This window comes from Trichosurus vulpecula, chromosome 4 (assembly GCF_011100635.1).
Source record: "Trichosurus vulpecula isolate mTriVul1 chromosome 4, mTriVul1.pri, whole genome shotgun sequence".
Lineage (NCBI taxonomy): Eukaryota > Metazoa > Chordata > Mammalia > Diprotodontia > Phalangeridae > Trichosurus > Trichosurus vulpecula.
Window position 1 is genome coordinate 191,589,414 of NC_050576.1, and position 25,925 is coordinate 191,615,338.

Below are 25,925 nucleotides of genomic sequence, written 5' to 3' on the forward strand. Positions count from 1 at the left end.
CATATCCTTTGTCCATTTATCAATTGGGAAATGATTTGTATTCTTATAAATTTGACTCAGTTCTCTATATATTTGAGAAATGAGGCCTTTATCAGAGAACCTTGCTATAATTTTTTTCACAGTTATAATTACTGTGTATTTCCCTCCATTCTATTTTCCATTTATCTTTCTCTTTCTCTCCTTTCACTATTTCCCTCCTCAAAGTGTTTTGCTTCTGATCACTGCCTTCCCCAGTCTGCCCTCCCTTCTATCAGCACCCCCTTTCTTATCCCCTCTTACTTCCCTGTAGGGTAAGAATTCTATACTCAACTGAGTGTGTATATTTATTCCCTTTTTGAGTCAATTCTGATGAGAGTAATATTCTAATGTTGTCCACTCTCCATCCCCATCTTCCCCTCCACAGTAAAAGTTCTTGTGTCTCTTTTCTGCGAGATATTTTGCCCCATTCTAACTCTCCCTTCCCCCTCCTCCCAGTGCATCCCTCTTTCTCACCTCATAATTTTATTTTTTTAGATATCTCCCATCATAGTCAACTCACACCTGTGCCTTCTGTCTATGTAAACTCCTTCTAACTGCCCTAATAATAATAAAGTTCTTAGGAGTTATAAGTATCATCTTCCCCTGTAGGAATGTAAACAGTTTAACCTCATTGAATCCCTTAGGAGTTGTCTTTCCTGTTTACTTTTTTATGCTTCTCTTGAGTCTTCTATTTGAAAGTCAAATTTTCTATTCAGCTCTGGTCTTTTCATCAGGAATACTTGAAAGTCCTCCATTTCATTAAATATCCACTTAGTTTTGCTGGGTAGATGACTCTTAGCTATATTCCTAGCTCCTTTGCACTCTGGAATTTCATATTCCAAGCCCTCTGATCCTTTAATGTAGAAGCTGCTAAATCTTGTGTTATCTTGACTGTGGCTCCACAATATTTGCATTGTTTCTTTCTGGCTGCTTGCAATACTTCCTCCTTGGCCTGTGAGCTCTAGAATTTGGCTATAATATTCTAGGAGTTTTCATTTTGGGATCTCTTTCAGAAGGTGATTGATAGAGTCTTTCAATTTCTATTTTATCCTCTGGTTCTAGGATATCAGGGTAGTTTTCTTGACAGTTTCTTGGAAAATAGGTGCTTTTTTTAAATCATGGCTTTCAGGTAGTCCAGTAATTCTTAAATTATCTCTCCTTGATATATTTTCCAGGTCAGTTGTTTTTCCAATGAGAGATTTCATTTTCTTCTATTTTTTCATTCTTTTGATTTTGTTTTATTATTTCTTGTTGTCCCATGGAGTCATTAACTTCCACATACCCAATTCTGATTTTTAAGGAATTATTTTCTTCAGTGACTTTTTGTATCTCCTTTTCCATTTGGCCAATTCTACTTTTTAAGGAGTTCTTTTCTTCATCAGATTTTTGTATATCTTTCCCATGTGTTCAATTCTGCTTTTTAAGGAGTTCTTCTCATAGTGGATTTGGTGCCTCTTTTACCATTTGACCTATTCTGTTTTTTAAGCTATTATTTTCTTCAGTATTTTTTGTGCCTTCTTTACCAAGCCATTGACTCTTTTTACATTATTTTCTTGCATTACTCTCATTTCTTTTCCCAATTTTTCTCTATCTCTCTTATTTGATTTTTAAATCCTTTTTGAGCTCCTCCAAGAATTCTTTTTGGGCCTGAGACCATTTTTCTTTGAGGCTTTGGATGTAGCAGTTTTGACTTTGTTGTCTTCTGAGTTTGTATTTTTATCTTCCCTGTTACATAGTAACTTTGTATAGTCATATTCTTTTTGTTGTTGTTTGCTCTTTTCCCCCAGCCTATGTCTTGACTTTCAACTTGATGTTAAGTCTGGGTTCTCTTCTGGGGGTTGGGGGGAGCACTATCCCAAGCTTCAGGTTTTTCATGCTGCTATTTTCAGAGCTAGTTCTGTAAGTTTTAATTTCCTCCACGGTGGTATGATCTAAGGCAAGGTGTGTTTACTACTCTCCTGTTTTGTGCTGTGGTCTGAGTGACCACAAACACTGTTTTCAGCCCTGGAACTGTGACCAGGGTCCCTAATCCTGCTAGTGCTCCTCCTCACCCTGGGAATCTTACCTGGATCTACATATGGGCAATGCAACAGAGTCCTGCAAGTCCAGTAAAGGGTCCAACCCCCTTACTGTCTGTGAGCTGACAGCTCTAGAAGCTGGCAATTCAGTCACCCCTAAGCTGCTTGTTGCAGCATTTCTTGTGCTGGACTGTGTTCCACTGTCACCCCAGTAAGAAAGACCTTTCCTGCTAATCTAAATTGTCTTGGGATAGAAAATTGTTTCACTCCATCCTTTTGTCACTTCTGCCATTCTAGGATCCATTTTGAGGTGTTATTTAAAGTTGTTTGGAAGGGAATTTGGGAGAGCTCAGGAGAGTCCCTGAATTTACTGTGCCATATGGCTTGACTCTATACCCTGTCCCCAATTGGAGTTCATGGAATAGAAAGGGTGATGCATTCAGACCTGTGCTTTACTTCAGCAGCTGGGTGGAAGATGGGCTGGAAGGGACTCAAGAAAAAGAAATCAGTCAGAAGCTATTGCAGTAGTTAAGGCGTGAGGTGAGGAAGGCCTGGGTGGTGGCAGTGTCAGAGGAGAGAAGGGGTCATATATGAGAGACGTTACAAAGGTGGAATCAATAGGATTTGGTAATAAATTGGATTTGGAGGGTGAGAGAGAGTAGATGAAGATGGCACCTAGTTTTCCAGCCTGATAATTGAGAGGATGGTGGTACCCTCTATGATAATAGGAAAATTGAAAGGAAGAGGGCTTAGGGAGAAAAATAATCAGTTTAGTTTAACATATCTGTGAGACATCCAGTTCAAGATGCCCAATAAGCAGTTAGAACTGTGAGACTGGTGGTTAGGACTGGATATCTGAGAATCATCTTAATAATTGGATCCATGGGAACTAAGATCACCAAAAAAAATAGTGTTTAGGGAGGAGAAAAGCAAGCCAAAGAGCATGCCCTATGACACAGCCATGTTTAGCATTTATGACCCAAACGAATATCCAGCAAAGTAGATTGAGTGGCCCAATTAGTAAGAAGAGAACCAAGAGTGAACAGGGGCACAAAAACCTAGAAAGAAGAGAGTATCAAGGAGAAGGGTGTGATTGACAGCGTCAAAGGATGCAAAGTGGTCAACTGGCCATTGATTTGATTAAGGGATCACAATATTTATTGGGAAATCTGCCTGATTACTTTTAAACCTATTCTTTATCTTTATTGTTATCTCTAGGTCATCTACCTCTTAGTATTCTCAAATCTTCACTATCTTCTTTTCCCTGTTTCACTCCTATAGTAAAATAGTTCCACATTGCTCTGACCTCTGCTCTTGAATCTCTTGCCCTGTTCTCCTACCATTGCTCATGCCTTCTCAGACCCCAGCCTTGTGTTACGTCCACCAGATACTTGCTTCATTCCTCCTCATGTGCTAGACTAGATCCCCTACAATTTCTCTTATCTAATCACAACTGGGCCCTCACTCCATCAAGGCAATCCTTTTTATGCTTCCCTCATTGATTTTCAGGGGCAATTAAGTAGCACAGTGGATAGAGTGCCAGGCCTGGAATCAGGAAGACTCATCTTCCTGAGTTCCAATCTGGTCTCAAACACTTATTAGCTGTGTGACCCTGGCCAAGTCACTTAACCCTGTTTGCCTCAGTTTCCTCATTTGTAAAATGAGCTGGAGAAGGAAATGGCAAACCACCCCAGTATCTTTGCCAAGAAAATGCCAAATGAGGCTACCATGAGTTAGACATAACTGAACAACTAAACAACTCAAATATCCCAATGCCACCCCTCCCCTCACCATCTCCACAGACAACTTTGCTTTATATTTTATTGCAAAAATAGAGCCCAACCACCATGAGCTCCTTCTCGCTTTCTTTGTTAAAAATGTTTTGGTATAAAAGAACCCTTTTATTTTAATCAATGACCTCCTTGGGATACATATCTAGGAATAAATCTCTGGGTCAAAAGCATATGGACATTGTAGTCACTTTATTTGCATAGTTCTATATTGTATTCCAAAACACCCACAATGCAGTGTGCCTGACTTCCCACAACTCCTCCAACATTGCTATTTCCCATCTTTTGTCATCTTTGCCAATTTGTTGGGGGTTGGGTTATTTTGATTTAAAATTCTCCCTCCCCCTCACTAGATTTCAATCCCCTCCACCTCTGCCCTCTTCCCCCATCCCCAATCATTCCTCATTTTCTCCTCATTTGCTCCAGTCTCTAATCAAGGATTGGCTGTTTGTGGACTTTTACATGCACTATGAGATTCAGTCAAAATGTCAGTTGGTTTTGCTTTAGCTGTGTTTTTTTTTTCATTTGTTACAAAGGAAGGCTCTTGGGGTATGGGAAATGGCATAAAGAGGGTATATCTAGAAATTCCTGTGATGTAAAAACAGAAGGCTTTAATAAAACTTTTTTTGGAAAAAAATCTAAATTATCTTCCGTCTCCTCCCACATCCCTTTCTTTTTAAAAAATATATATAAATGTTATTTTTCCCCGATTACACATTAAAACCATTTTTTAACATTTTAAAAAAAGTTTTGAGTTCCAAATTCTATCTCTTCCTCCCTGGGCTGGAATGGGAAGCAGTGGTCCTGGTTCTTCTTCCCTTCTCTCACTAGACTCTCTCCCTTGCTGGTCCCATCTGCTCCCATGGGCAAGTCATTTCACCCTGTTTGCCTCAGTGTCCTCATCTGTAAAATAAGCTGGAGAAGGAAATGGCAAACCACTCCAGTATCTTTGCCAAGAAAACCCCAAATTGGGTCATGAAGAGTCAGACATGATTGAACAATGACCCAACAACCATCTTTCTCCAGTTCTTCATTATCAACTGCCTACCGGATAGCTCCACCTGGATATCTCAGAGGCATCCCAAATGACAAAGCCAAAATGGAGCTCACATTTTCCCCCAAAGTCTATTCCTCCACCTAACTTCTAGTCCCATTCACAACCTTGGAGTCAACTTTGATTCTTCATTCTCCCTCCCGATTCCTCACCCTGCACCCCTGCACCCCTGCACCCTTATTGGTCGCCATATCTTGTTAATTCTCCTTTCTCATTCCTTGCATCCATTTCTTTCTCATCACTCACACAGCCTCTAACCTAATTCAGTGTCTTCATCACCCCACTCAGTAGTGCAACAATAGCCACATAGAGCATCTCCATGTTTCTAGGCTCTCTCCTCTCTTGTCCATCCTCTATCCAGCTGCTATCTATCCTCTATCTAGATTGATTGATATTCATAAAATACATACTGTGTGAATAAAATTAAAATTAAAAACATATACCAGGTTGTTCTCCTATCCAAAAATCTTCTGCGGCTCCCCTAATGCCTCTAGGATAAAAAACAAAATCCTTAGTCAGGCATCTAAAGTCATCCACAGTATGACTTCTGTTTGCCTTTCCCATCTCATTTTATATTGTTGCTGTTTCAGTTGTGTCTTACTTTGTGACCCCATTTGAGGTTCTCTTGGCAAAGATACTGGAATGTTGTGCCACTTCCTTCTCTAGCTCATTTTACAGTTGAGGAACTGAGGAAAAGAGGGTTAAGTGGTTTACCCAGGGTCATATAACTAGTATCAGAGACTGATTTGAAATCATGAAGATGAATCTTCCTGACTCCAAGCCCAGCATTCTATCTACTATTCCAAGAATGTTGAGTCACATCAGACTCTTCGTGACACCATTTGGAGTTTTCTTGGTAGAAATACAGGAGTAGTTTCCCATTTCCTTCTCCAGCTTATTTTACAGATGAGGAAATTGAGGCAAACAAGATTAAGTGATTTGCCCAGGGTCACTCAACTAGTAAGTGTCTAAGGCCAGATTTGAACTCATGAGGACAATCTTCCTGACCCCAGGCCCAGTACTCTATCCATGACGCCAACTAGCTTCCCAGTTACATTTTACAGTACTTCTCTGCAATCAGACTGGTGTTCCTTTTACACAATAGTCTATCTCTTGTCTCTGGGCCCTTGCAGAGGTAGCCCCCAGTGCTTCCAATTCATCTCTGACCACATATAATACCTTCCTTCAAAGAGCTCAGCTTCCACCTCCTGATCCATCCAGGCGTTTGTGCTTTGCCCCTCTTGAAGTCACTTTGTGTTTACTTCTTCTCCATAGAATCTAATTTTTTTAAAAAAAGGAACTCAGTCATACCGCAGTGTCTTATGCATTATAGGTGCTTACAAAAGATGTGTTAAATTGGATTAACAGATGGAACTGCCCCTTAAGTGAAATGAGCTATCTAGGGAGGTGATAAAGCTGGAGGTTCCCAAGTACAGTCTGGATGACTACTCATCTGGGATGTTACAGAAGAGATCCTTGAACTCTTATGGAGTGGACAGATAGCTTCAGAGACTTTTTCAACTCAGAGGCTTTGTGATTCTGGGAGGCAAGGGGTCTGCCCTGTGGCTGGCATGGATCCATAAGACCTGGGTAAAAATTCTAGCTGTTACCATGTTTGACCTTAGAGCAAGGATTCCTTTTTTTAAATCTTATTTAATATTTTATTTTTTCCCAATTACACATAACAACAATTTTAACACTTTTTTTTTCAAATTTTGAGTTCCAAATTCTCTCCCTCGCCTCCCCCCCATCGAGAAGACAAGCAATTAGACATAGGTTATACATGTGTAGTCATGTAAAACACATTTCCATGCAAGTCATTCTGTGAAAGAAAACACAGACAAAAAGAAAACCAAGAAAGATAAAGACAAAGTATCTTTGATCTGCATTCAGGCTCTACCAATTCTTTCTCTGTAGATGGACAGCAATCTTTCATCATAAGTCCTACAGAATTGTCTTGTATCATTGTACTGCTGAGAGGAGCTAAGTCATTCACAGTTCTTCATTGTACAAGATTGTGGTTGCTGTGTACAATGTTCTCCTGGTTCTCCTCACTTCACATCAGTTCATGTAAGTCTTTCTATGTTTTTCTGAGAGCATCCCTAGAGCAAGGATTCTTAAACTGGAGTCTGTGAAATTTTTAAAAAAATATTCTGATGACTGTATTGCAATGTAATTGGTTTCCTTGGGAATCCTATGTATTTTATTTTATGCATTTAAGAGCTTTATTCTGAGGAGGTCCAAAGTCTTTGCCAGACTATTGCCAAAGGGGTCCATGGCCTCCTTCAGACATTCTTATTCCTCTCTGGGTTTCATTTTTCTCTCCCATAATATAAAGAGGTTGGACTCAATGGCTGCTAAGACTTCTTCCTACAATGTAATCTGATCCTACCACATAATCTCTCTGGGCTTTACTTTTCTCCTCTGTAAAATGGGGATAATGTCACAAGGCTATTGTGCTGATCAAATTAAAGAAAGGCTGTGAAAAAGGTGAAATAATCCTGCAAAGTACTAGTTGTATGTAAGGACTTATTAATATCACTGTGGTTATTATTAATGTAGGTGAATTAATTAATTAAGATAAAGATCTCCTTCTTCCTCCTGGGGATATCCCATTAGCATCTCTTTCTTCTAGCCAGGAGGATTTCATTGACTCTTTGGGGTTTCAACTTCCCCTATGGGAGAGAGAGGAGCAGATCCAGGGGGAGAGGTCTTATGGGAGTCTGAAAGTCCCCTTCAGTTTGGGATCTCCATGGAAATCCAGAGGGCTTCTCCACAGATTACTCCAGAAAAAGTCAGTTTCCCCAAGCCATGCCCCACAATCAGCTCTTCAACTGTATGGTGGGGGCAAAAGAGTCACACCCATTGCACCCTTTCCCTCTCTCACCCCCACTCCACCTCTCTCACCCCCACTCCACCCCCTCTACACACACACATACACATACACACACACACACACACCCCCAGCACTGATGTCAGCTCCTGGGAAAACGCCTTCTCACCTCTCTCACCCCCACTCCACCCCCTCTACACACACACATACACATACACACACACACACACACCCCCAGCACTGATGTCGGCTCCTGGGAAAACGCCTTCTCACCTCTCCTGGGACTGAAATAGAGCTGGGCTAGGAAAACTGCCTGTCACGAGCCAGCTGCTGCCACCACCCTCTTAACTGTGGCCTGAGTCTTCTGAGGGAGCATAGAATGACCTCCCTCCCTGTTCCAGGCTTCCTCTCCCTCACCTTGCTTGGGGTCTGAGGGTGAGAGATTCAGCTGTGCTATCCTGGTGACTGTTGCCTGTGGGCTGCACGCCTGGCTCTGCAGTGGGTGCCCAGTCTCCAGCTGGCACCGTGAAAAGGACGGCCTGTCTCTAGGCCTCCTATTTTCAATGACTCGGAACAAGGCAGGTCTTTTACTCCCCTAGGTCAAGAGCCAAAGCAGTTGGGATCCAGGAGCTCACGTCCCCTCACAAGTTAGATCATTTCTATCTCACTCCCACCCTTACCCCTACCTCAAAACAAAGAGGAGGGAGTTGGAAAGCAGGAGAAATACCTGTTGCCTCAGCTAGAACTTCAGGACCAAACTCCAACCAAGTTCCCCAAAGCAAGGGAACCAGAAGTTGGGAACTTTGGGAAGGCTGGTGGAGGTTAGAAGAATGGATAGGAACCAAACCCTACCTGTTTGTTCTGTAATTTCCCTGTGCAGAATGGGAGATACCAGATGGCCCTGTGGGGGCTTGGATCAAGATAAGAACCATGGCTTATGTTTATGTTTTCGTGACAGCCTTGGGGAGGAGGTGGCATAAGGCTAATTATCATGACCTCTGTTTTATGCATCAGAAAGGTGAGGCTCAGGTCTGGGACTCAAACCTAGGGCTTCTGGCTTTGTCTAAGAGGAGGCTACTAGGGTCTATTCATGCAAACACCAAGTCAGTACTGATACGGGGCAAGGCTTAGAAAGCCAGGGCTTGGGCATGCACCTGCTCCAGACACTTGGGTGGGATAGGACTGGACCTTTGATTTTATCAATGAAGGGAACTCCCAGTAAGGAAACTCTCCAAAGCTCAGCCAATCACCTTTATTCTGCAAGTTATTTTTTTAGGGACTTGCCTTGAGGCACCAGGAAGTTGTCCATGGTCCTGCTCACAAACTAGTATGTGTCAGAGATGACACTTGAACTCATGCCTCTGGATACCAAGGACAGCTCAGTATCCACTCTGCCATGCTGGCCCAGACGTTCACTACTCAATAATCATGATGAGACATTTATATAGTTCCATTAAGTGGTCTATACACATTATTTCATTCAACCTTTCATCTGTAAAGTGGAGACAATACAAGCACCTACTTCACAGGATTGCTAGGGGATAAATGAGATAATGGGAGGCACTGCTATACAAGACAGCTATTATTATTAGAGAGGCAAAGGGGCTTAGTGGATAGAGTCTGGGTGAAGAAGCCAGAGAACCTGAATTCAAGCCCCGCTTCTAACCCTACTGCCACTGTGTAAATCATTTAACTGAGAGTAGCATCTCTAAGACTAAATTACAGAAGAAGTGTGGAACTACGTCCTTAGAGAGGCTTTCAAGTGGCACAGTGGATAAAGCACCAGGGCCTGGAGTCAGGAAGACCTAAGTTCAAATCTGGCCTCAGACACTTATTAATCCTGTGCAAGTCACTTAACCCAGTTTGCCTCAGTTTCCTCATCTATAAAATGAGTTGGTGAAGGAAATGGCAAACCACTCCAATACCTTTGCCAAGAAAATAACAAATGGGGTCATGAAGAGTTAGACATGACTGAACAACAACATCCTTACAGGGAATTTCCTTCATGTATACAAATGACATCAGAGGTCCAGTCCCTACTTCTTCTTATTGGATGGACTTTATCAGGTAGGGCTTCCTGGAGAATAGGGTATGGAGCACCTTGAGTGAGGAGAAGGAATGAGCCTACAGGATCAGGGTAAAAGGGGGTGCTGAGGGGTCAGTAAGAGACCAAGGACACTCATGTGGGTTGATGAGGAGCTGGGTAATGTAAGAAGTGACTGATGGAGAGAGTCAAGGGATGGGGAGCTGAACCCCCCTCTACGGCAGAACCACTAGTTCTTGGGTTAACTCAGCAGTGACCCACTTTGCAGGGAGAGCAAATGGGTGTGTGATTCCTGCAGGCAGGAGGTGGGGAAAAGAATTGATCATGGGTCCCTGCCACACCTCTGTTAGTAGCCTCTTTCTTGCTCCCTTGTTCCCCCACATTGGTCTTTCTGTGTCCCCTTTCTCTGCTCCATCCAGTTACTAACTTGCTCCCCACCCCCACCCTTAGCCTCCGTGTTGATTCTTCCTCTGTGGTCAGTTTCAGTGGACCAGAGGGCTAGATGGGATGAGCCCTGGTGAGTTGGCTCCTCTCCAGCCTCAGTGACCCTCTGAGGAAGGTCTCTAAGAGTGAGAATGGGGGAGTCCTAACCCCTGTCCCCCTTGGTCCCAGAGCCTAACTTGAACATAGGAGCAGTCCCTCGGGACAATGTTTGGGATGTCGTGATGAAGAGGGGTGAGGATGTCTCTCCTACTCAAACCCTTGCCCTACCCAGTCTTCCTCTACTTTTAGGGGTATGCTCTCTTCTACACCCCACCCCAAACTTATCTCTATATAGTATCTGGGTCCTTTTAGAGCGCAGTTTTGGCTTGGGTCCCCTAATGGGGGACAGTGGAGTATCTTCTTGTCTCTGGACTTGGGCAGAGGTAGATAAGCGGAAGGAATGACCTTCCCTTTGATGAGGGGCAGGAGGGGCTCCTGGCACATGGCCTGGGCACCTCTGGGGGCCGAAGGGAAGAGCCATCCCCAGCCCTACGAACCTGCTTGCTGGACTTGGGAAGAAGCCGGGTGCCTGGGGAGGGAAAGGAAGGGGTCGGGTGAAGCCTGGAGCCGACACTGGGGAAGCAGAGGGGGCCGAGGGGGAGGGGAGCTGGGCGGCCGCCTCTCTCTCTTTGTCCTTTCCCTCCCGTGGTGTCTCGGCTGGGCTTTGTCCCGGTTGCCCGGGTGGCCGGGCATTGCCCCTGTTCTAGTTCGGGGCGGGGCGGGGGAGGGGAGGAGGAAAGAAGGGGGAGGGGAAAGGGGGGGCGGGCTCTCTCCTCACGTGCTCCCCCAGCTCGGCTCTTAACACTGGGCTCACGCCGCAGGGGGATGGAGACGGCTCCCTCTTCCTGAGCTCTGGGGGCGGCCACCCGGCCCCTGCCCCCCTCCCACCTCCCCTCACCTGCTCCTCAAATCCCAGCCTCCCCACCCCAATCCAGCCTGGGAGAGACAGCAGAGGCAGCGACCCCCCTCTCCAACCCTCGCCTTCCTTCTCCCCCGGGTGGCTCCCACCCCAACCTCCCGGCCCCCCAGCCGGGCATCTCGCTCCTTGTCCTCAGCCCCCCGACCCGGGGAGATTATGAGGGAAAGATGAGTCGGATGCTCCGCTGGGTGTTGGTGGCTTTCGTCGTTTTCTTCGCTCTATTCCCACAGCCTGGTGAGTGTCCCCCCACCCTTTCCCCCCCAGTCCCAATCGGAGGGCCCTGATCGAAATGATCGTACCCCACTCCCCAGCCCCCGGCCCCGGCCAGGCCCTTTTCCTCTTCTCCAGCCCCGGCACGTCTTCCCTGCCCCCCCCCCCCAGATTGCAGTATATTTTTGCTGCATCCACATTTTTCTGCAGTGTGTGTGGGGGGAGCATCGAGTTTAGGAGGGTTGAGGTGTGCCAGGGAGCCATCCACCCACCTGTCCCCATCCAAACTGTCTTCCTACCACGGCCACCCCCCTGCTGGGATGCCCAGGTTTCCCAGCTCCCCCCATGGGACCTTGGAGAAGGGGGTCTGTGGTGATGCTTGGGCTGGAATAAAGGAGGAGGGCCCATCTGGTCCCTCCCTACTCATCCTTGCTTACTGCCCATCACAGCCATTCTCTCTCAGTAGGTGACCCTACCTCCTTAGGTCTCCACAGGTGACACCACAACCCTGAGGCTCTGGGCAGTCCATCATTCTATTCATGTATCCGTCCCAGTTCCTGTCCCCTGTCCCCCACTGTGGTCGCTTCCCCCTCTAGCAGGTGGCCTTGTCTCTGCAGGTCTTGGTGGGGTGGCTGGGCCAACAGGAGCCCTGCAGTGGGGCAAACAGCCCTGGGACAGGGAGCTGCATGTTTCTGAGGTCACCCATCCCAGCCGCCTGGTGGGTGAGAGCTCTGGGAGAGAAATCAGCAAGCAAGAGCTGGACACCAGAGCTCGAAAGGAACCACCTGGGGGCCCGGTGAGTGGGGTACATTAGGAAGGGAGCAGGGTTAACTGGATGTCAAGTTTGGGGGAAAGGAGTTGATTCCCTAGACTCCTGGATAAGGGACATAGGGAGTGAAGCTACCCACAGGAGAAGCTGAACATTCCAGCTCTTCTCAGGAACTGACTCAACCCTTGAGGCCCTGCCTTTCTTGGGCCTCAGTTTCCCTTTCTATAGGGAGATGCTTAAGGGCCTGCAAGGCAGGAGGCTGGGAAGACCTAATGAATAGCTGGATCCGATAAGCTCTCTCGACTCATCTCCAATTGCCCTGGTGAGCTAAGTGCTCGAAAGACTTGGTTGTGAGGGGGAGGTATCACTTAAGTTCCAAGCTCTCCACCCCAGTCTCTCTGATATACCCCATTTTCCAGGCTTCCAAATTCCTTTTCCTTGAGAGGACAGTTCTGTCACCAAATAGAGCTAACTCTGGACCTGGTCGGGGTCTGGGAGGGGAGGGGTAGTGGTGAGAGAAACTTTGAATCAAGAACTAAAACTTCTGGGTTCTTTCTTTGGCTCTGAAATCCCCCTGAGGACATCTCAGCTCTATTTCTGGTTCCCTACTCTAGGGTGGAGGGACCTGTCAGTCCTTCTTCCTTCCTTCATTGAAGGCAGAGTGTGGAGAAGAAGAGGTCAGTGTCTAGAAAGTGTTTCGAGATCCCCAGCTAAACCATTGCCTGCCAAGCCCTCCTACCCCCACCTAGCTCCCTTTCAGCTGCTGTCCCCTAGGGTGTCTCAGAGGAAGGTTAGGAATGAAGGAGATTAATTGTAATTAATATTTAATTAATATTGTGTGAATAATAACCACCAAGACGGAATATTCATTTGGAGTGCTGGGCAATCTTGAAGCTTTGGGGGAAGAGGTCAGGTACCAGACCCTGAAAAGGAGGAGGCTAAAGCCTTATGGAAGACATTGGGTGGGACCAGCTATATAGAAATACAAACCTGAAGAAGGACTTGGAGGGTGTAGCTGAGGCCCGGGGCCACGAAAGGGGAAGGAGGGCAGAGGGGATATATGTTGAGGGAGGGGAAAGGGGAAGTAGGAAATGGAGACTACCCATTACAGACATATGTCAGTCTGGCATCTGTCCCTGGCTAATGTATTTGGTTAAAAGCCCTAACAGGGGAATGGGGAGGGTGGGGGGGATGTGGTAGAAGGAGGGGGAGGACTGGAGATGGAATAGAGCAGGAAGGCAACATGCATAATAGATGGACCATCACTCAGGGTGGTGGGAGGGGGGCAGAAGGGGGATAGATTAATGGTCCTGAGAGCTTGGGAAGTGGAGAGGAAGGAAAGGGGTCTAGTCAGACTCTACTTTGGTCTCCTGGGATTGGGGAGGGGGAAAGAGAGGGGAGAGGGAGGGCTGAGAGATGACCTGAACAAGGGGCTAGACACATTGGCTCCTGAGCCCTCAGTCTGGGGGCTTAGGAAGGAAGCGGGGACACTGGATGCCCGGCTCCTTGTTCCTTGGTGTGCTGGCCTCACTTGCACACCAAGTCCCCCTGAAAAAGCCGGTGGGGGGAGGCATGAGGATGGCAAATGGAGAATATTGACCTCTATGTCCCTTGGGCCAAGGTGGCATTCCTCCAGCTCTCTAACCCAGAGGCTGCCACTCTCGGCTCCTATGGAGGCTGACCTGGTTGGAGGGCAGAAAGAGAGACAGACTTGAGAAGGAAGACAGATGGGGGCGGGGGGTGGAAACAGGGACACCAAAGCTAAGGAGACTCTTGACTCAACCTAGTTTTCTGAGTACTTATCTAAAGTATATATGGTGAGAAAGAGATTGGGGATTGGGGTATACTGAGACATGAGAATCATAGCTTATTACATTTATGTCGGACTTTCAGCTTTACAAGGTGTTTTATATACATTTTTTCACTTGATCCCCACAATAATCTTTGAAGTAGGTACTATTGTATTCTCGTTTTACAGATGGGGTACACTGAGGCCAAAAGACTCCTTAACATAGCTAGTATTTGAGGTGGGATCTGAACCCAAGTCTTCCTGGCTGAGCCCACTCTCTATCCCCTACACCTGGCTATGAATCTAGAGTGGAAGTCGCCCCTTCCAGGGCCCCTTGCCATCCAGAACACCACTGGATTCAAGGAGATGCTAAGGGATTGGGGCCAGGAAGAGACTGGAAGCCCAACCCCCTGGCTCCTCTCCTGTCAAATATTTTGGGCTAGAAATATAATACTTTGCTTTCCCTTGCCCTTGGGGAGCTTATGGTCTTGTTGAGGAGGCGAGGGCATCGTTCAAAATACCCAGCCCTGCCCAGGACACATCTATTTCCCCCCTTTCGGTTCCTTCCCCTTTGACCTTTCCAACCCAGGCTGCCATGTGGATTGAGGTGGGCAGTAATCCTCAGCCTGAGGCCCCTTCCCATTCTTTATTCCCTCCTGAGGAAAGAAGGGACCTGCTCCTCCGCTCCTTTCATTTTTTGTTGTCTCCCAGGTTTTCAAAGCCCCTGCCAGACTCAGAGAATAATGGGCAAGGGGAGGCCATCCAAGTTTGCCTGCTGGGGGAAGCCCCCCACCCACCCATGTAGATTCTGTCTTGTAAGTTACCTGGTCAGAGGTGGACCCTGAGGTTTAAGTGCCCACAGGATGAAGGATGTGAACACTGGGTCTTTAATAGCCCTTTGAATAGTACATTATTTGGGCAGTATTCAAGGTCCCATGTAAACATCTATGCTTGGGGGTACTGACTGACAGCATGTGGGGGGCAGTACATGTTGAGAGTAGATAGGTAAGGGTAATCAAACTGAAGGAACCCCAGGCCCTGTTAAAGGCACAGGGCTCAAGGGTGGTGTGTGTGTGTGTGTGTGTGTGTGTGTGTGTGTGTGTGTGTGTGGTGTGTGTGTGTGGTATGTGTGTGTGGTGTGTGTATATTATGTGTGTGGTGTGTGTGGTGTGTGTGTGTATGTGCATGTATGTGTGTATATGGTATGTGTGCTGTGTGTGTGGTATGTGTGTGCATATGTGTGTATGTGTGTGCATGTGTGTGAAAGAAAAGGAGACCAAAGGAAAAAGGAGGAGAAGGAAGGCAGTGTGATATATTGAAAATAATAGTAGCCTACAAGTCAAGAGACCTGGATTTGAATTCTGATTCTGCCTAAGTATGTGATTCTAAAATCTGGCCTTTTTTTTAATGGAAAAGTTGGACTAACCAGGCTCTGTCAATCATAATTTCACAGATTTATAGCTAGAATCTAATTCAATCCTTTCATTTTATAAACAAAGAAACTGAGGCTAGGGAGTTCATATGAATTGTCTAACCTCCCAGAGGTAGTAAGAGGCAGAGCCAATATTTGAACCCAGTTCTGATGGCTGCAAAGCCAGCCTCTTTTCCCATTGTATCATGTTGCCTTGGAGGTGTATGATTCAAAAATGAGTCAATATAGTTTGATGTGGCCCTGGGCTCCATCGAGAGTCAAAGAACCTGGATTAGAATCTTGGCATTGTCACTAACTCACTGTGTGCCTTTGGGCAGATGGCTTCTCATAGCCCAAGCCTCAGTTCCCTCATTTATGAGATGAGATGGTTATACAGATGACCTGGGAGTATCCTTCCAGCTCTATCGTTCCCAGACAGGATGGCATCAGCAGGCAGTTAGCTGTGAAACATCGGTGGAAGTGGGGAACTAGATTAGAACCAGGACCCAGAGAATCCCAGAGCTGCTTGAGATACCATTTACCTTAATATCAGAGTAGGCTCTCAGGAACTACCTACCAACATTTGCTACCTCAGGAGTTTGAGGGGGCTGAAGAAAGTCTGACCAAAACTTAGGTTGGCAGGGGACTAAGTGTAGGAAGGCAATACAGATTTTTCAGGGAGCCAAAGAGGATTCTAGGAAGGGACTGGACTCAATTGGGGTGACCGGATTCAAGACTGAGAGCATACTGACTAGTCTGGGAGAGATTGGATTCCATACCCATGGTGTGTACCTGGTATTCCCAATCTATCTGTCTCCTTATACATCCTCATGCGTGAAGCCAGGGAGTTCTATCACCCCTTGGTATCACTGGCCTGAGCCTCCTGGATCATTGCCTTGTGGCAGAGAGGCTCTCGTAGCGCTTGATGAAACTATGAGCTACAGTGTTCAGGGTTACCCAAGATGGAGAGTTCTGACAAAAAAAAAGGTGATCCCCTGGCCTCAGACACTTATTGGCTGTGTGACCCTGGGCAAGTCATTTAACCCCGTTTGCTTCAGTTTCCTCATCTGAAAAATGAGCTGGAGGAGGACATGGCAAGCCACTCCAGTATCTTTGCCAAGAAAACCCCATGGACAAAAATGGAGGACTGAAGGGCCTGGAGTGTGATGATCCACAGGGTCACAAAGATTTGGACATGGATGAATGAATGGACAATAGCAAAATCATTGGCCTGAGAGTGTGCTGATAACAATACCTTGTGGGTGCTGTACATAGCACAACTTTCATATCCATTATCTAATGATGACCATTTTATGAATGAGGAAAATGAAGCCTAGAGAGAATTGACTTGTCCAAGGTCACATAGTGAGTTGTGACACATTAGTGGTTGATCCAGGATTAGAAATCAGGTCTCTAGGTCTCTTTCTGCTCCATTTTGCTTTCATCTATTCAGATGCACACATCTATTAGATTAGACAATGCCTGAGGCCCCTTCCATTCATAAATGTATGAAACGATGACTTACAGAGTTCTTGTAGACCAGTTGTCCCACTATACAGATAAAGAAACAGGCTGGATCAGAGGAGGAAAAATAAGAGGAGAGAAGACCTCAAGTGGGAAGAGTAGAAGTGTCAGGGAAGGCATTGCCTTTGGGCTCTGCATCCAGATTTCCAGTGCATGCATTGTCTTATCTAAAGGCTGGGGCAGATAGAGGAGGACAGTGCTGAGCCCTAGAGAAGAGGGTTTTCTAGTTGAAGAGGAAGATTTCATCTCCGTCTTCCATTTTGGGCTCAACATTCTTGTTGACATGTGCTCAGGTCTGAGATTGGGAAGGGATAAGGAGTATAAGGGATTGTTGTAGTCCATCCTTCATTCTCAAAGAGGACCAGTGACACCACAAGGGTGATGTCTTTACTTGTGAAACACCACAGGTAGGGTTCAGTAGGGCAGCTAGGTGGCTCAGTGGATAGAGTGCCAGGCTTGGAGTCAGGAAGACTCATCTTCCTGGGTTCAAATCTGGCCTCAGACACTTACTAGCTGTGTGACCCTGGGCAAGTCCTGTTTGCCTCGGTTTTCTCACCACTAAAATGAGCTGGAGAAGGAAATGGTAAACCACTCTACTATCTTTGCCAAGCAAACCCTAAATGGGGTCATGAAAAGTTGGACACGACTGAAATGACTGAAAAACAACAGGGTTCAGTATCAAAGATTGTGGAGCTCAGTGTCATGAATGGGGATCTTTGGTATCAGACATAGGAGTTCTGTATCAGCACATGAAGGTCTCAGTGTCAGAATGGGGATTCATTTTCAGAGAGGACAGGGTCAGTGTCAGGAATAGTAAGAAGTTAGTATCAAGGATGGGGGTTCAGTATCAGGGATGATATCTTGGTGTCAGGATGAGGGTTTAACATCGAGGAACTCGGTGTCAGGAATTGTGAGGAGTCAGCCTCATGGGTGGGGGCTTGGTGTCAGGGATGAAATATCAAGAGATGCAACGTCTGGGTTAGGTGAGTTTAGTGATGAAGAGAAATGAGGGTGGTTAGTGCCAAGAAGAGCCTAGGAATGTGGTTTTGTAGTGGGCTTAGAAATCCCCAGCCCCAGCTGCGTTCACAGACCATTCACTACCTTTTTCTCCATCTTGTCCCTGATTCTTTCAAGTGACCCAGCTGCCCAAAGTCCCCTTCCCTTCAGAGACTGCGACCCTGCAGGGAGGTGACTTTGTCTTCAGAAATATAGGTCACTTCTCATCGCCAGAAGCTTGTCCAAGTTCCTCTATTGTCTTGGCATTTTTCTGTGTCTGTGGCTAAGTGGGCCATCAGCTTATTCCTCAGAGTGAGGTTTGGGTTGTCCTGGGATTTAGTCTGTGTGATGAAACAGGGGACAGCTTCCCAACGACCCCCGGGACATCTGGAGTCTCTTCTGTGCCACCAATGCCACCACCATGTGAATGCCATAAGTCAGAGGGTATTGATTTCTTTTGCCAAAGACCAGGATTTTGAATCCTGACCTTTTCCCTGCCCTCTCTGGCTTCCATGTCCATTGGCTTCTAGCACATGCAGGTGGTTCCTGGGGTTATAGTTCTTAGAACTCAAGGGTTCTTAGAAGTCATCTAGGCATAGGACCATAGATTGAGACCTTTGAGGCTTGTCAAGTCTGGACGGAATGGAGGCTCATAAAGGTTAAGTGACTTGTTTAAGTTGACACAGGTGGTAAATAGATTTTTTATGTGATTCTCCATTGCATCCAAACCTCTTCTCTTTCTCAACCAGCCTCTGTCCAGTTCTCCACGTGTACAGTTAACCTTGTTCACGAAGCTGGAGTTCATCCAACCCTGAGCTCCCTCAAGCTCCTCTCCTCTATTCTTAGCATGGAGATTTAGAATTGGAAGGGTCCTCCCAGGTCACTGGGTCGGATGCCTTCATTTTACAAATGACATAACTGAAGCCTGGAAAGGTTAAGTGACTTGCCCAGGGTCACATGGACCCTTCTTCCACCAATGTACGTACTTTCATCCTATCCTAGGACCTTGTCTCTCAGAGCTAGGATCCTACAATTCCAAGTCTCATGTCTTTCCATTCTACAACTCATCTTCTTCTCTGTCCTCCACCCTTCCAGTCACAGAATCTCAACATCTCCCTAAGGCCAATCTCTTTCCCTTTGTCCTCTATCCCACTTCCTTCCACATCCTGCTAGGTCCTACCTCTATTCTCCTCTTTCATGCATTCTCTCTCTCTCTCTCTCTCTCTCTCTCTCTCTGTCTCTCTCTCTCTCTCTCTCTCACTCTCTCTCTCTGTCTCTCTCTCTGTCTCTCTCTCTCTCACTCTCTCTCTCTGTCTCTCTCTGTCTCTCTCTGTCTCTCTGTCTCTCTCTCTCTCACTCTCTCTCTCTGTCTCTCTGTCTCTCTCTCTCTCTCTCTCTCTCTCTCTCTCTCTCTCTCTCTCTCTCTCTCCCTGTCTCTGACTGCCCCTATCTCTCCTGGCTTTTTCATATTCACCTATACCATCCAACTATTGTCCTGTGTCTCTTGTCATCCTCATGGCTGAACTAACATAAATGATGCCTCAGCCTTCCACCTACTGCAGTTAGCCTCTACCTGAGCCACTCCATGGAAACTCTTCTTTTAAGGGTCACTGGTGATCTCCTGCTCACCTAATCCAATAACCTTTTCTTAGTTTTCATCCTTCTTGACCTCTTGGCAGATTTTGAGGCTGATGACCATTCCCTACAACTAGATACTCTTCTCTTGTCTTTAGAAACATGACACTCCCAAGGTTTTCCTATTTCTCTTTAATTGTTTCTTTTTCCCCAACATTTTCTCCTTAGGCAATTTCATCTATGACAATGACTCCAATTTCTCTCTCTCTCCCCATCTTCCTCTCCCTCTCCTTCTCTCTCTCTCTCCCTCTCCTTCTCCCTCTCTGTCCTTCTTTGCTTCCTCTTTTTCCCTACTTCTCTCTGTCTCTCTGTCTGTATCTCCCTGTGTATCTCTGTCTCTCTGTCTTTGTCTCTCTCTCTCCTTCTTTGCTTCCCCTCTCTCTCTTTTTCCCTACTTCTCTCTGTCTTTCCATCTGTTTCTGTCTCTCTTCCTGTGTCACCTGGTGTCTGTCTCTCTCTCCCTCCCTCCCCCTCCTTGTTTTCTTCCTCTCTCTCTTTTTCCCTACTTCTCTGTCTCTGTCTCTCTGTCCATATCTTTACCACTGTCTGTCTGTCTGTCTCTCTCTTTCTCCTTCTTTACTTCCTTGCTTTCTTTTCCCCTATTTCTCTCTGTCTCTCCCCCTTCCCTCCCTCTCTCTCTCCCCTTCACTTCCTTGCTTTCTTTTCCCCTATTTCTCTCTCTGTCTCTCTCTCTCTGTCTCTCTCTCTCTCTCTCTCTCTCTCTCCCCTTCACTTCCTTGCTTTGTTTTTCCCTATTTCTCTCCATCTCTCTCTCTGTGTCTCTGTCTCTCCTTGATTGAAATGTGCTACAGTCAAACCCTGTCCGCTGTGCTGTCATGTTTCCATAATCAAGCCATGTTCCCCTTGCTTTAAGAGAGGTAGCATGGTACAGTGAAAAGAGAACCGACTTTGGACACAGAAGACACGGGTTCAAATCTTATCTCTGACTCTACCTGTGCGAACTTGGGGCAAGTCGCTTAACCTCTCCTTGCCTCGGTTTCCTCATCTGTAAAATGAGGGGGTCAGACTCGATGGCCTTTAAGATCCCTTTCAACTTTAAATCTGTGATCCTGGAGTTGTCCTCTCACTTCCTCCTTGTCTGCTTAAAACCCAGTTCACATGTCGCCTCTTCCAGGAAGCCTTCCTTGATGCTCCCTGTCAGTTGACTTTTTCCCCTTGAAGCTAATGTGTTGCTTTGCTTAGTACCTCCCTAGTGAATGCGCGCACATTATCTTTGGATGCTTTACAGGGACCTCGGGGGTCATCTCATCCAACACCCCTCTTTTTTGTAGATAACTGACTCAAAGGTTAAAAAAAGTGACTTGACCGAGGTAACCCAGGCAGTGAATAGCAGGGCCAGGATTCAGACTTACATTATCTGATTCTACCAGCACCAACCAGGATCAAGTTCAAATACCTTGGCCCTCCACAATCTGCCCCCCCCACAGGTGCCAGATTGAGCCTTAAATGCTGGACAGAGGTACTGGAGAGCCGTAGAAATTCTTTAAATGGGTGAAGGTGACCTATCCCATGGGAGAGTAATATTTTAGGTGTATGGATTTCATAATAAGAATATTCATTTGGATGTAGTACCATTTCTCATAAAGTTTATTAACTTTTTGGTCATTGGACAAAGATCACGCATGAAGAATAGCAAAGATTTACTTTATATCTGCAGATGGTCTGAGGAGTATGTGATTTTCTGCTACTCTCCTGCCATCGCAGCAGACACGGGAGGGTCTGGGGGCCATTCTGTATTTGAATCTGCTTTGCGGATTACCCTGGCCACGATATTCATCGTCTGATGGCCGATCATCATGCTGGTGTTGAGCCTCTCCAGACTGGACTAGAGTGCTCCTTGGAAAGCAGATGCAGCGTCTGGGAGGTGGGCATATCACATAGGGAGACTAAAGGATAACTCACCGGTATCAGCCAATCGGCCAACAAGCATTTATCATGGGCTTTTACATGCCCAGCACTGTTTGAGGCCCTGGGGATACAAATACTGTGAGCGGAACAAGCCCTGTTTGCAAGGACCTCAGGGTATCCCCAAATTGTTAAAAAGAACCAGATTCTACAAATCAAGTCAAGTGGCATTTATTAAGCACATTTATTTTGTGCCAGGTGCTGTTATAAGTACGGGAGATACAAAGAAAGGCAAAAACATGATCCCCTCTATCAAGGAGCCTGCACTCAAATGGGGGAGACAACATGCAAATTACTGTGCCCCTAGAATGTATGTATGAGGTAAATTACTCAGGGAAAGCTTCCTGCTCATCCCCCTTCTCTGGGGGCTTGTAGAAAGAGGTGGATGAGAATCCCATCAGATGGGGAATGGATGGGTTGCAATCTGCCCTGGGAATAGAACACTTCATTAATGAGGTGGTAGAACCATTGAAATATAGAGATAAAGCATACTAAGGAAATCTCACCTCGAACTGTGTGACTTTGGACTAGTTTGGGCTTGAAATGACCTCTGGACCTCTCTTCTCATTCTAAGATATGCCAAGTCCATGTGAAGAAGGAAGGACGCTGAGTCAGGGAGAGCAGTGGGAAAGTGGATTTAATAAGCCAGGCATGTGGTAATAGATGCCTCGACTAGATTGGTGGTCTTAGGAGTGGAAAGGAAGGACTGGTAGGATTTGGTAATTCATTGATTAGGTGTTATGTAAGAAGACACTTCCTTTCACTCCTTTGAAGAGATGGGGGTCCAAATGTGTCGAACGTTGCAAATATTTTCAATTTTTTGTAGTATATTGATCAATATTGCTGATTCTTTTTTTCCTCTGCCTTTTTTCTTTTTAAAAATAAGTTAATTTATTTATTTTTGGTTTTCAACATTCAGTTCTATAAGTTTTAAATTTTCTTCCCCTCTCCTCCCTCCCCCTCCCCAAGAAGGAATGCAATCCAATATAGGCTCTACATATACGTTCCTATTAAACATACTTTCATATTAGTCATATTGTATAGAAGAAATAGAAACCTCTTTTCCTTTAAAAATATTCTTGGCTATGTGGGGTGACTCTTTTGAAGAAGAGGTGGGCGATACAAGGGGAAATTTGGTCAACGTAAAAAGAAAAGTTATCGATAAAAATTTATCTTAAAAAATTAAAAAAATCGATCGGATGTCAAGGGTGAGATCGAGGAAAGAATCAGAGACAGCTCCAAGGCCCTGAGGATAAAGGTGATGTTGATATAAATAGGGAGGTCAGGAACCCTAGCGGGGCTGATGTTGAAGGGAGGAAGATAAGTTTGCTTTGGGACCTGCCATCACATCCAACACAAAGTTGCATTTGAGGTGATAGCAAGTCTTGCAAATTGAAAGCTATAGTAGACAGCTGGAGATGTAGGTCTAGAACCCAGTAAAAAGACTGGGGCTGCAGAGAAACATTTATGAGTGATAGCTGAAGTCATGGTGTCATCCAAGAAGAGGATTTAGAGACAGAAGGGCAGGAAGCTGGAGACTAAGTCTTGGGGTATAGCACAGGGAGAGGGTGGGAGGGGGGAGAGGAGGCCTCAAAGGGAATTAATAAGTAAAAGTCAGAGGGGTAAGAAGAGATCCGGGATACTTACGGGGACATTGGAGGTCAAGGGAGGGGCAGGTCAAAGGAATGGTCCATGGTATCGAATGCAGCTGAAAGGTCATCAGGGATGAGAGCAGATAAAAAGATGTTGGATTGGGTAATTAGGAGGTCACTGGTAACTTTCCAGAGAGCAGTTTTAGTCGAGTGGCAGGGACAAAAGCCAGATTTCGAGGATTAGGGACCTAATGGATTGTCGGGAAATGGAGGTAGCAAGTATAGACCGCACCTTTAAGAATTTGGCAGTGAATGGAAGGAGAGAAACAGGATGAGAACATTTGTCATGGCAAAGAGAAGTGGTTTTGCTTAAAGGTACAGGGGGAAGAAGGACGACATGTACAAGAAAGAGGATAATTGAAGAGGCAAGGTCCTGGCGAAGGTGGGAGGGGATAGGGTGGAGCTGTTTTTGTTGTAGTTGCTTATCCTTCGTTCTCCAGGACGATCGATGACACCCGTAGGGTGGTGAGAGAGAGGGGCACTGTGGCATCGTGGAAAAAATGATAGCTTTCGAGTCAGAGAACCTGAATTCAAATCCTGCCTCAAACACTTTCTAGCTGCGTAGCTCTGTGCAAATCACTTAATCTCTCTAGTCTTCCATTCCCTCCTCTGTAAAATGGGGATAATAATAGCCCTGATGTACGTTGGGAGGATGAGATGGGATAATATTTTGAGGACCTGGGTTCAGATCGTGACTTTGCTACTTACTTCCTCTCTGACCAGGAGGAAATCACTTCACATCTGTCGGTCTTAGTTCCCCCATTTGTAAAATGAGGTGATTGGATTAGATAAGCTTTTTTTTTTAATTTAGTATTTTACTTTTCTCCAGTTACATGTAAAAACCATTTTTTAACACTCGTTTTTAAAACTTTGAGCTCCAAATTTAGATAAGCTTTAAGTCCCCTATCTAGGACCTTCCACACAGTGGGAAGTCAGATTCATCTGCTGAGAATAATGAAGATGGGTCTAGGAGACCTGTCCCTTGGATTTTCTTAGCTTTCTCTTTTCCCAAGCAAGAGAAGGCTCGTTGGCTGGGTGGAAGTGGTATAACTGGAAATGACTGATTATTTTGAAAGGCATCAATAAAACATGATTTTTTTTTAAGTTTCAAAAATGTTACTGATATATTTTGTTTTCTGTCGCCTTCATTTCTGAATATTGTGGCTTCCTCCTTCCTTCTCACTCCCCTCTGCCCCATCTATCCCTAACTGAATAAAAAAAAAAGGCAAGTGATTTGGCAGAACTAACCAATACACCAGCTGAGCCTGATGGCATAGTGAGTGTTCTGTATCCATAGGCCCCCACTTCCGCACCCCACACCGGCCACACTTGGTCGTTATAGTTACATAACCTCCACTTCTCTTTCAATTGATTTTTTTAAAAATAAAAGCTAAGCTGGTGGAAAGGGCAAGAATGTGGCTAGACGGCACCAAAAACCCCAGTAGAAACTAGATAGCAAGAATCTGTTGTGGGCCAAGTCCGTCACTGCTGTGACCTTGCCTAAGCGATGCTCCAAGACCTGGGAGTAGGGATGAAGAGAGCAGATGGTGGGAATGACTCAGGTCTGGGCAAAGCACAGGTTCAGAGGGAGTGGGAAAGCTGAGGAAGTTGTGGGCATAGAGGGTGACCCTGAGTTTGAGATCTTAGAGTTGCCATAGAATGAGGTCCCTGGGGGTGCGGGGAGCTGATGGTGGAATGATGGAAGGCAAGGAACTTGGAGATCGGGGTGCCACCACTGATGATGAAATGGTTAAAAATGATGGCAGGAGGCCAGCTGGAGAATAAACCTGAACCAGGTTTTCAAGGGATGTGGGTCCTGGATTTCCGTAGGTGACAGGAGTGAAAGTGGAAATACTGATGTAGTCTGATAGCATGATGAATGAGTCTGGTGGAGTAATGGCCTGGGACCAAGGATCAGACTGACCTTTCTCCTTCACTTCCATTGATGTGGAGAAATAAGCAATAAGGTTATCATGGAAGAGGGCAGTGGGAGATGAGGAATCATCAGGGAAAAAGCAGGGGGTCTTCACATAGAGTCCACAGACCTCTTGGATAGATTTCAGAGGGGGTTTTCCTTTATAGTCCTATGTATTTTATTTTATGCATTCAAAATCATTATTCTGAGGAAGGATCCATAGGCTTCACCACACAGTCAAGAGGGATGTTTGGAATAAAAAAGGTTAAGAATCCTTGCCTTAAGGTGATGAGGGAAGTAAAACATTGAGGGAGACAGAGATTGTGCCCCACTGAGTGACACGGAGCTTCCTCAGAGCTCAGTGGAAGGGGTCGATGGGGGAGACCTACTGGGAGAGAGTTGAGACTGAGCTAAATTAGATTATTTGGGGGAGCTGACAGTGGAGTGGGGTCAGATTTCTTCCAGAGGGTATGTCAGGGAGGATGGGGACGACCACAGATTAAGAGGCTTATGTTGGTGGTGCAGGAGGGTGTAGGTTAGGGAGCACTGGATAGGCAGTCTGGTTCTCCGAAGAAGTTGGGGAATGGGAGGAGGAGAGTTAGGTACAAACAGGTAGAAAATCCCAACCTTGGGATCTGAATGGAGCAGTGACAATGAGTAGAAGCTGTTATGGTCAAAGGAGGGATCCCCATTACAGGCAGGAACCACATTTTGCCTCCCTCCTATCCTAGGGAGTATGACCTGAGTCTTCTAAGGAGCCACCCTATCCCTGCTCAGCTTCAGCTGGGGACAGGCAACCTTGTAGGTTATAGCTGAGCCAATGTAAATATAGTTTTATTTCTCTTTCCTTGTCATTGATCCCATCTGTGTCCTATCCCCCTCTGAGGCACTGAGTCGCATCTGACCGGGAGCTCCCTGAGGACAGGATCTGGGTCTCCT

General features: G+C 45.9%; 1 protein-coding gene across 1 annotated transcript in view; it reads left to right on the forward strand.

Annotated features, from left to right (window-relative positions):
- The first annotated feature begins 10,961 nt into the window (after positions 1–10,961).
- ADAM11 (ADAM metallopeptidase domain 11) overlaps positions 10,962–25,925 on the forward strand; it is a 33,080-nt gene continuing 18,116 nt past the window's right edge. The window contains exons 1-2 of the mRNA XM_036755928.1: positions 10,962–11,393; positions 11,987–12,165. Coding sequence (XP_036611823.1) covers positions 11,327–11,393; positions 11,987–12,165 — 246 coding nt within the window. The 5' untranslated portion in view covers positions 10,962–11,326. The remainder of the gene's footprint in view (positions 11,394–11,986; positions 12,166–25,925) is intronic.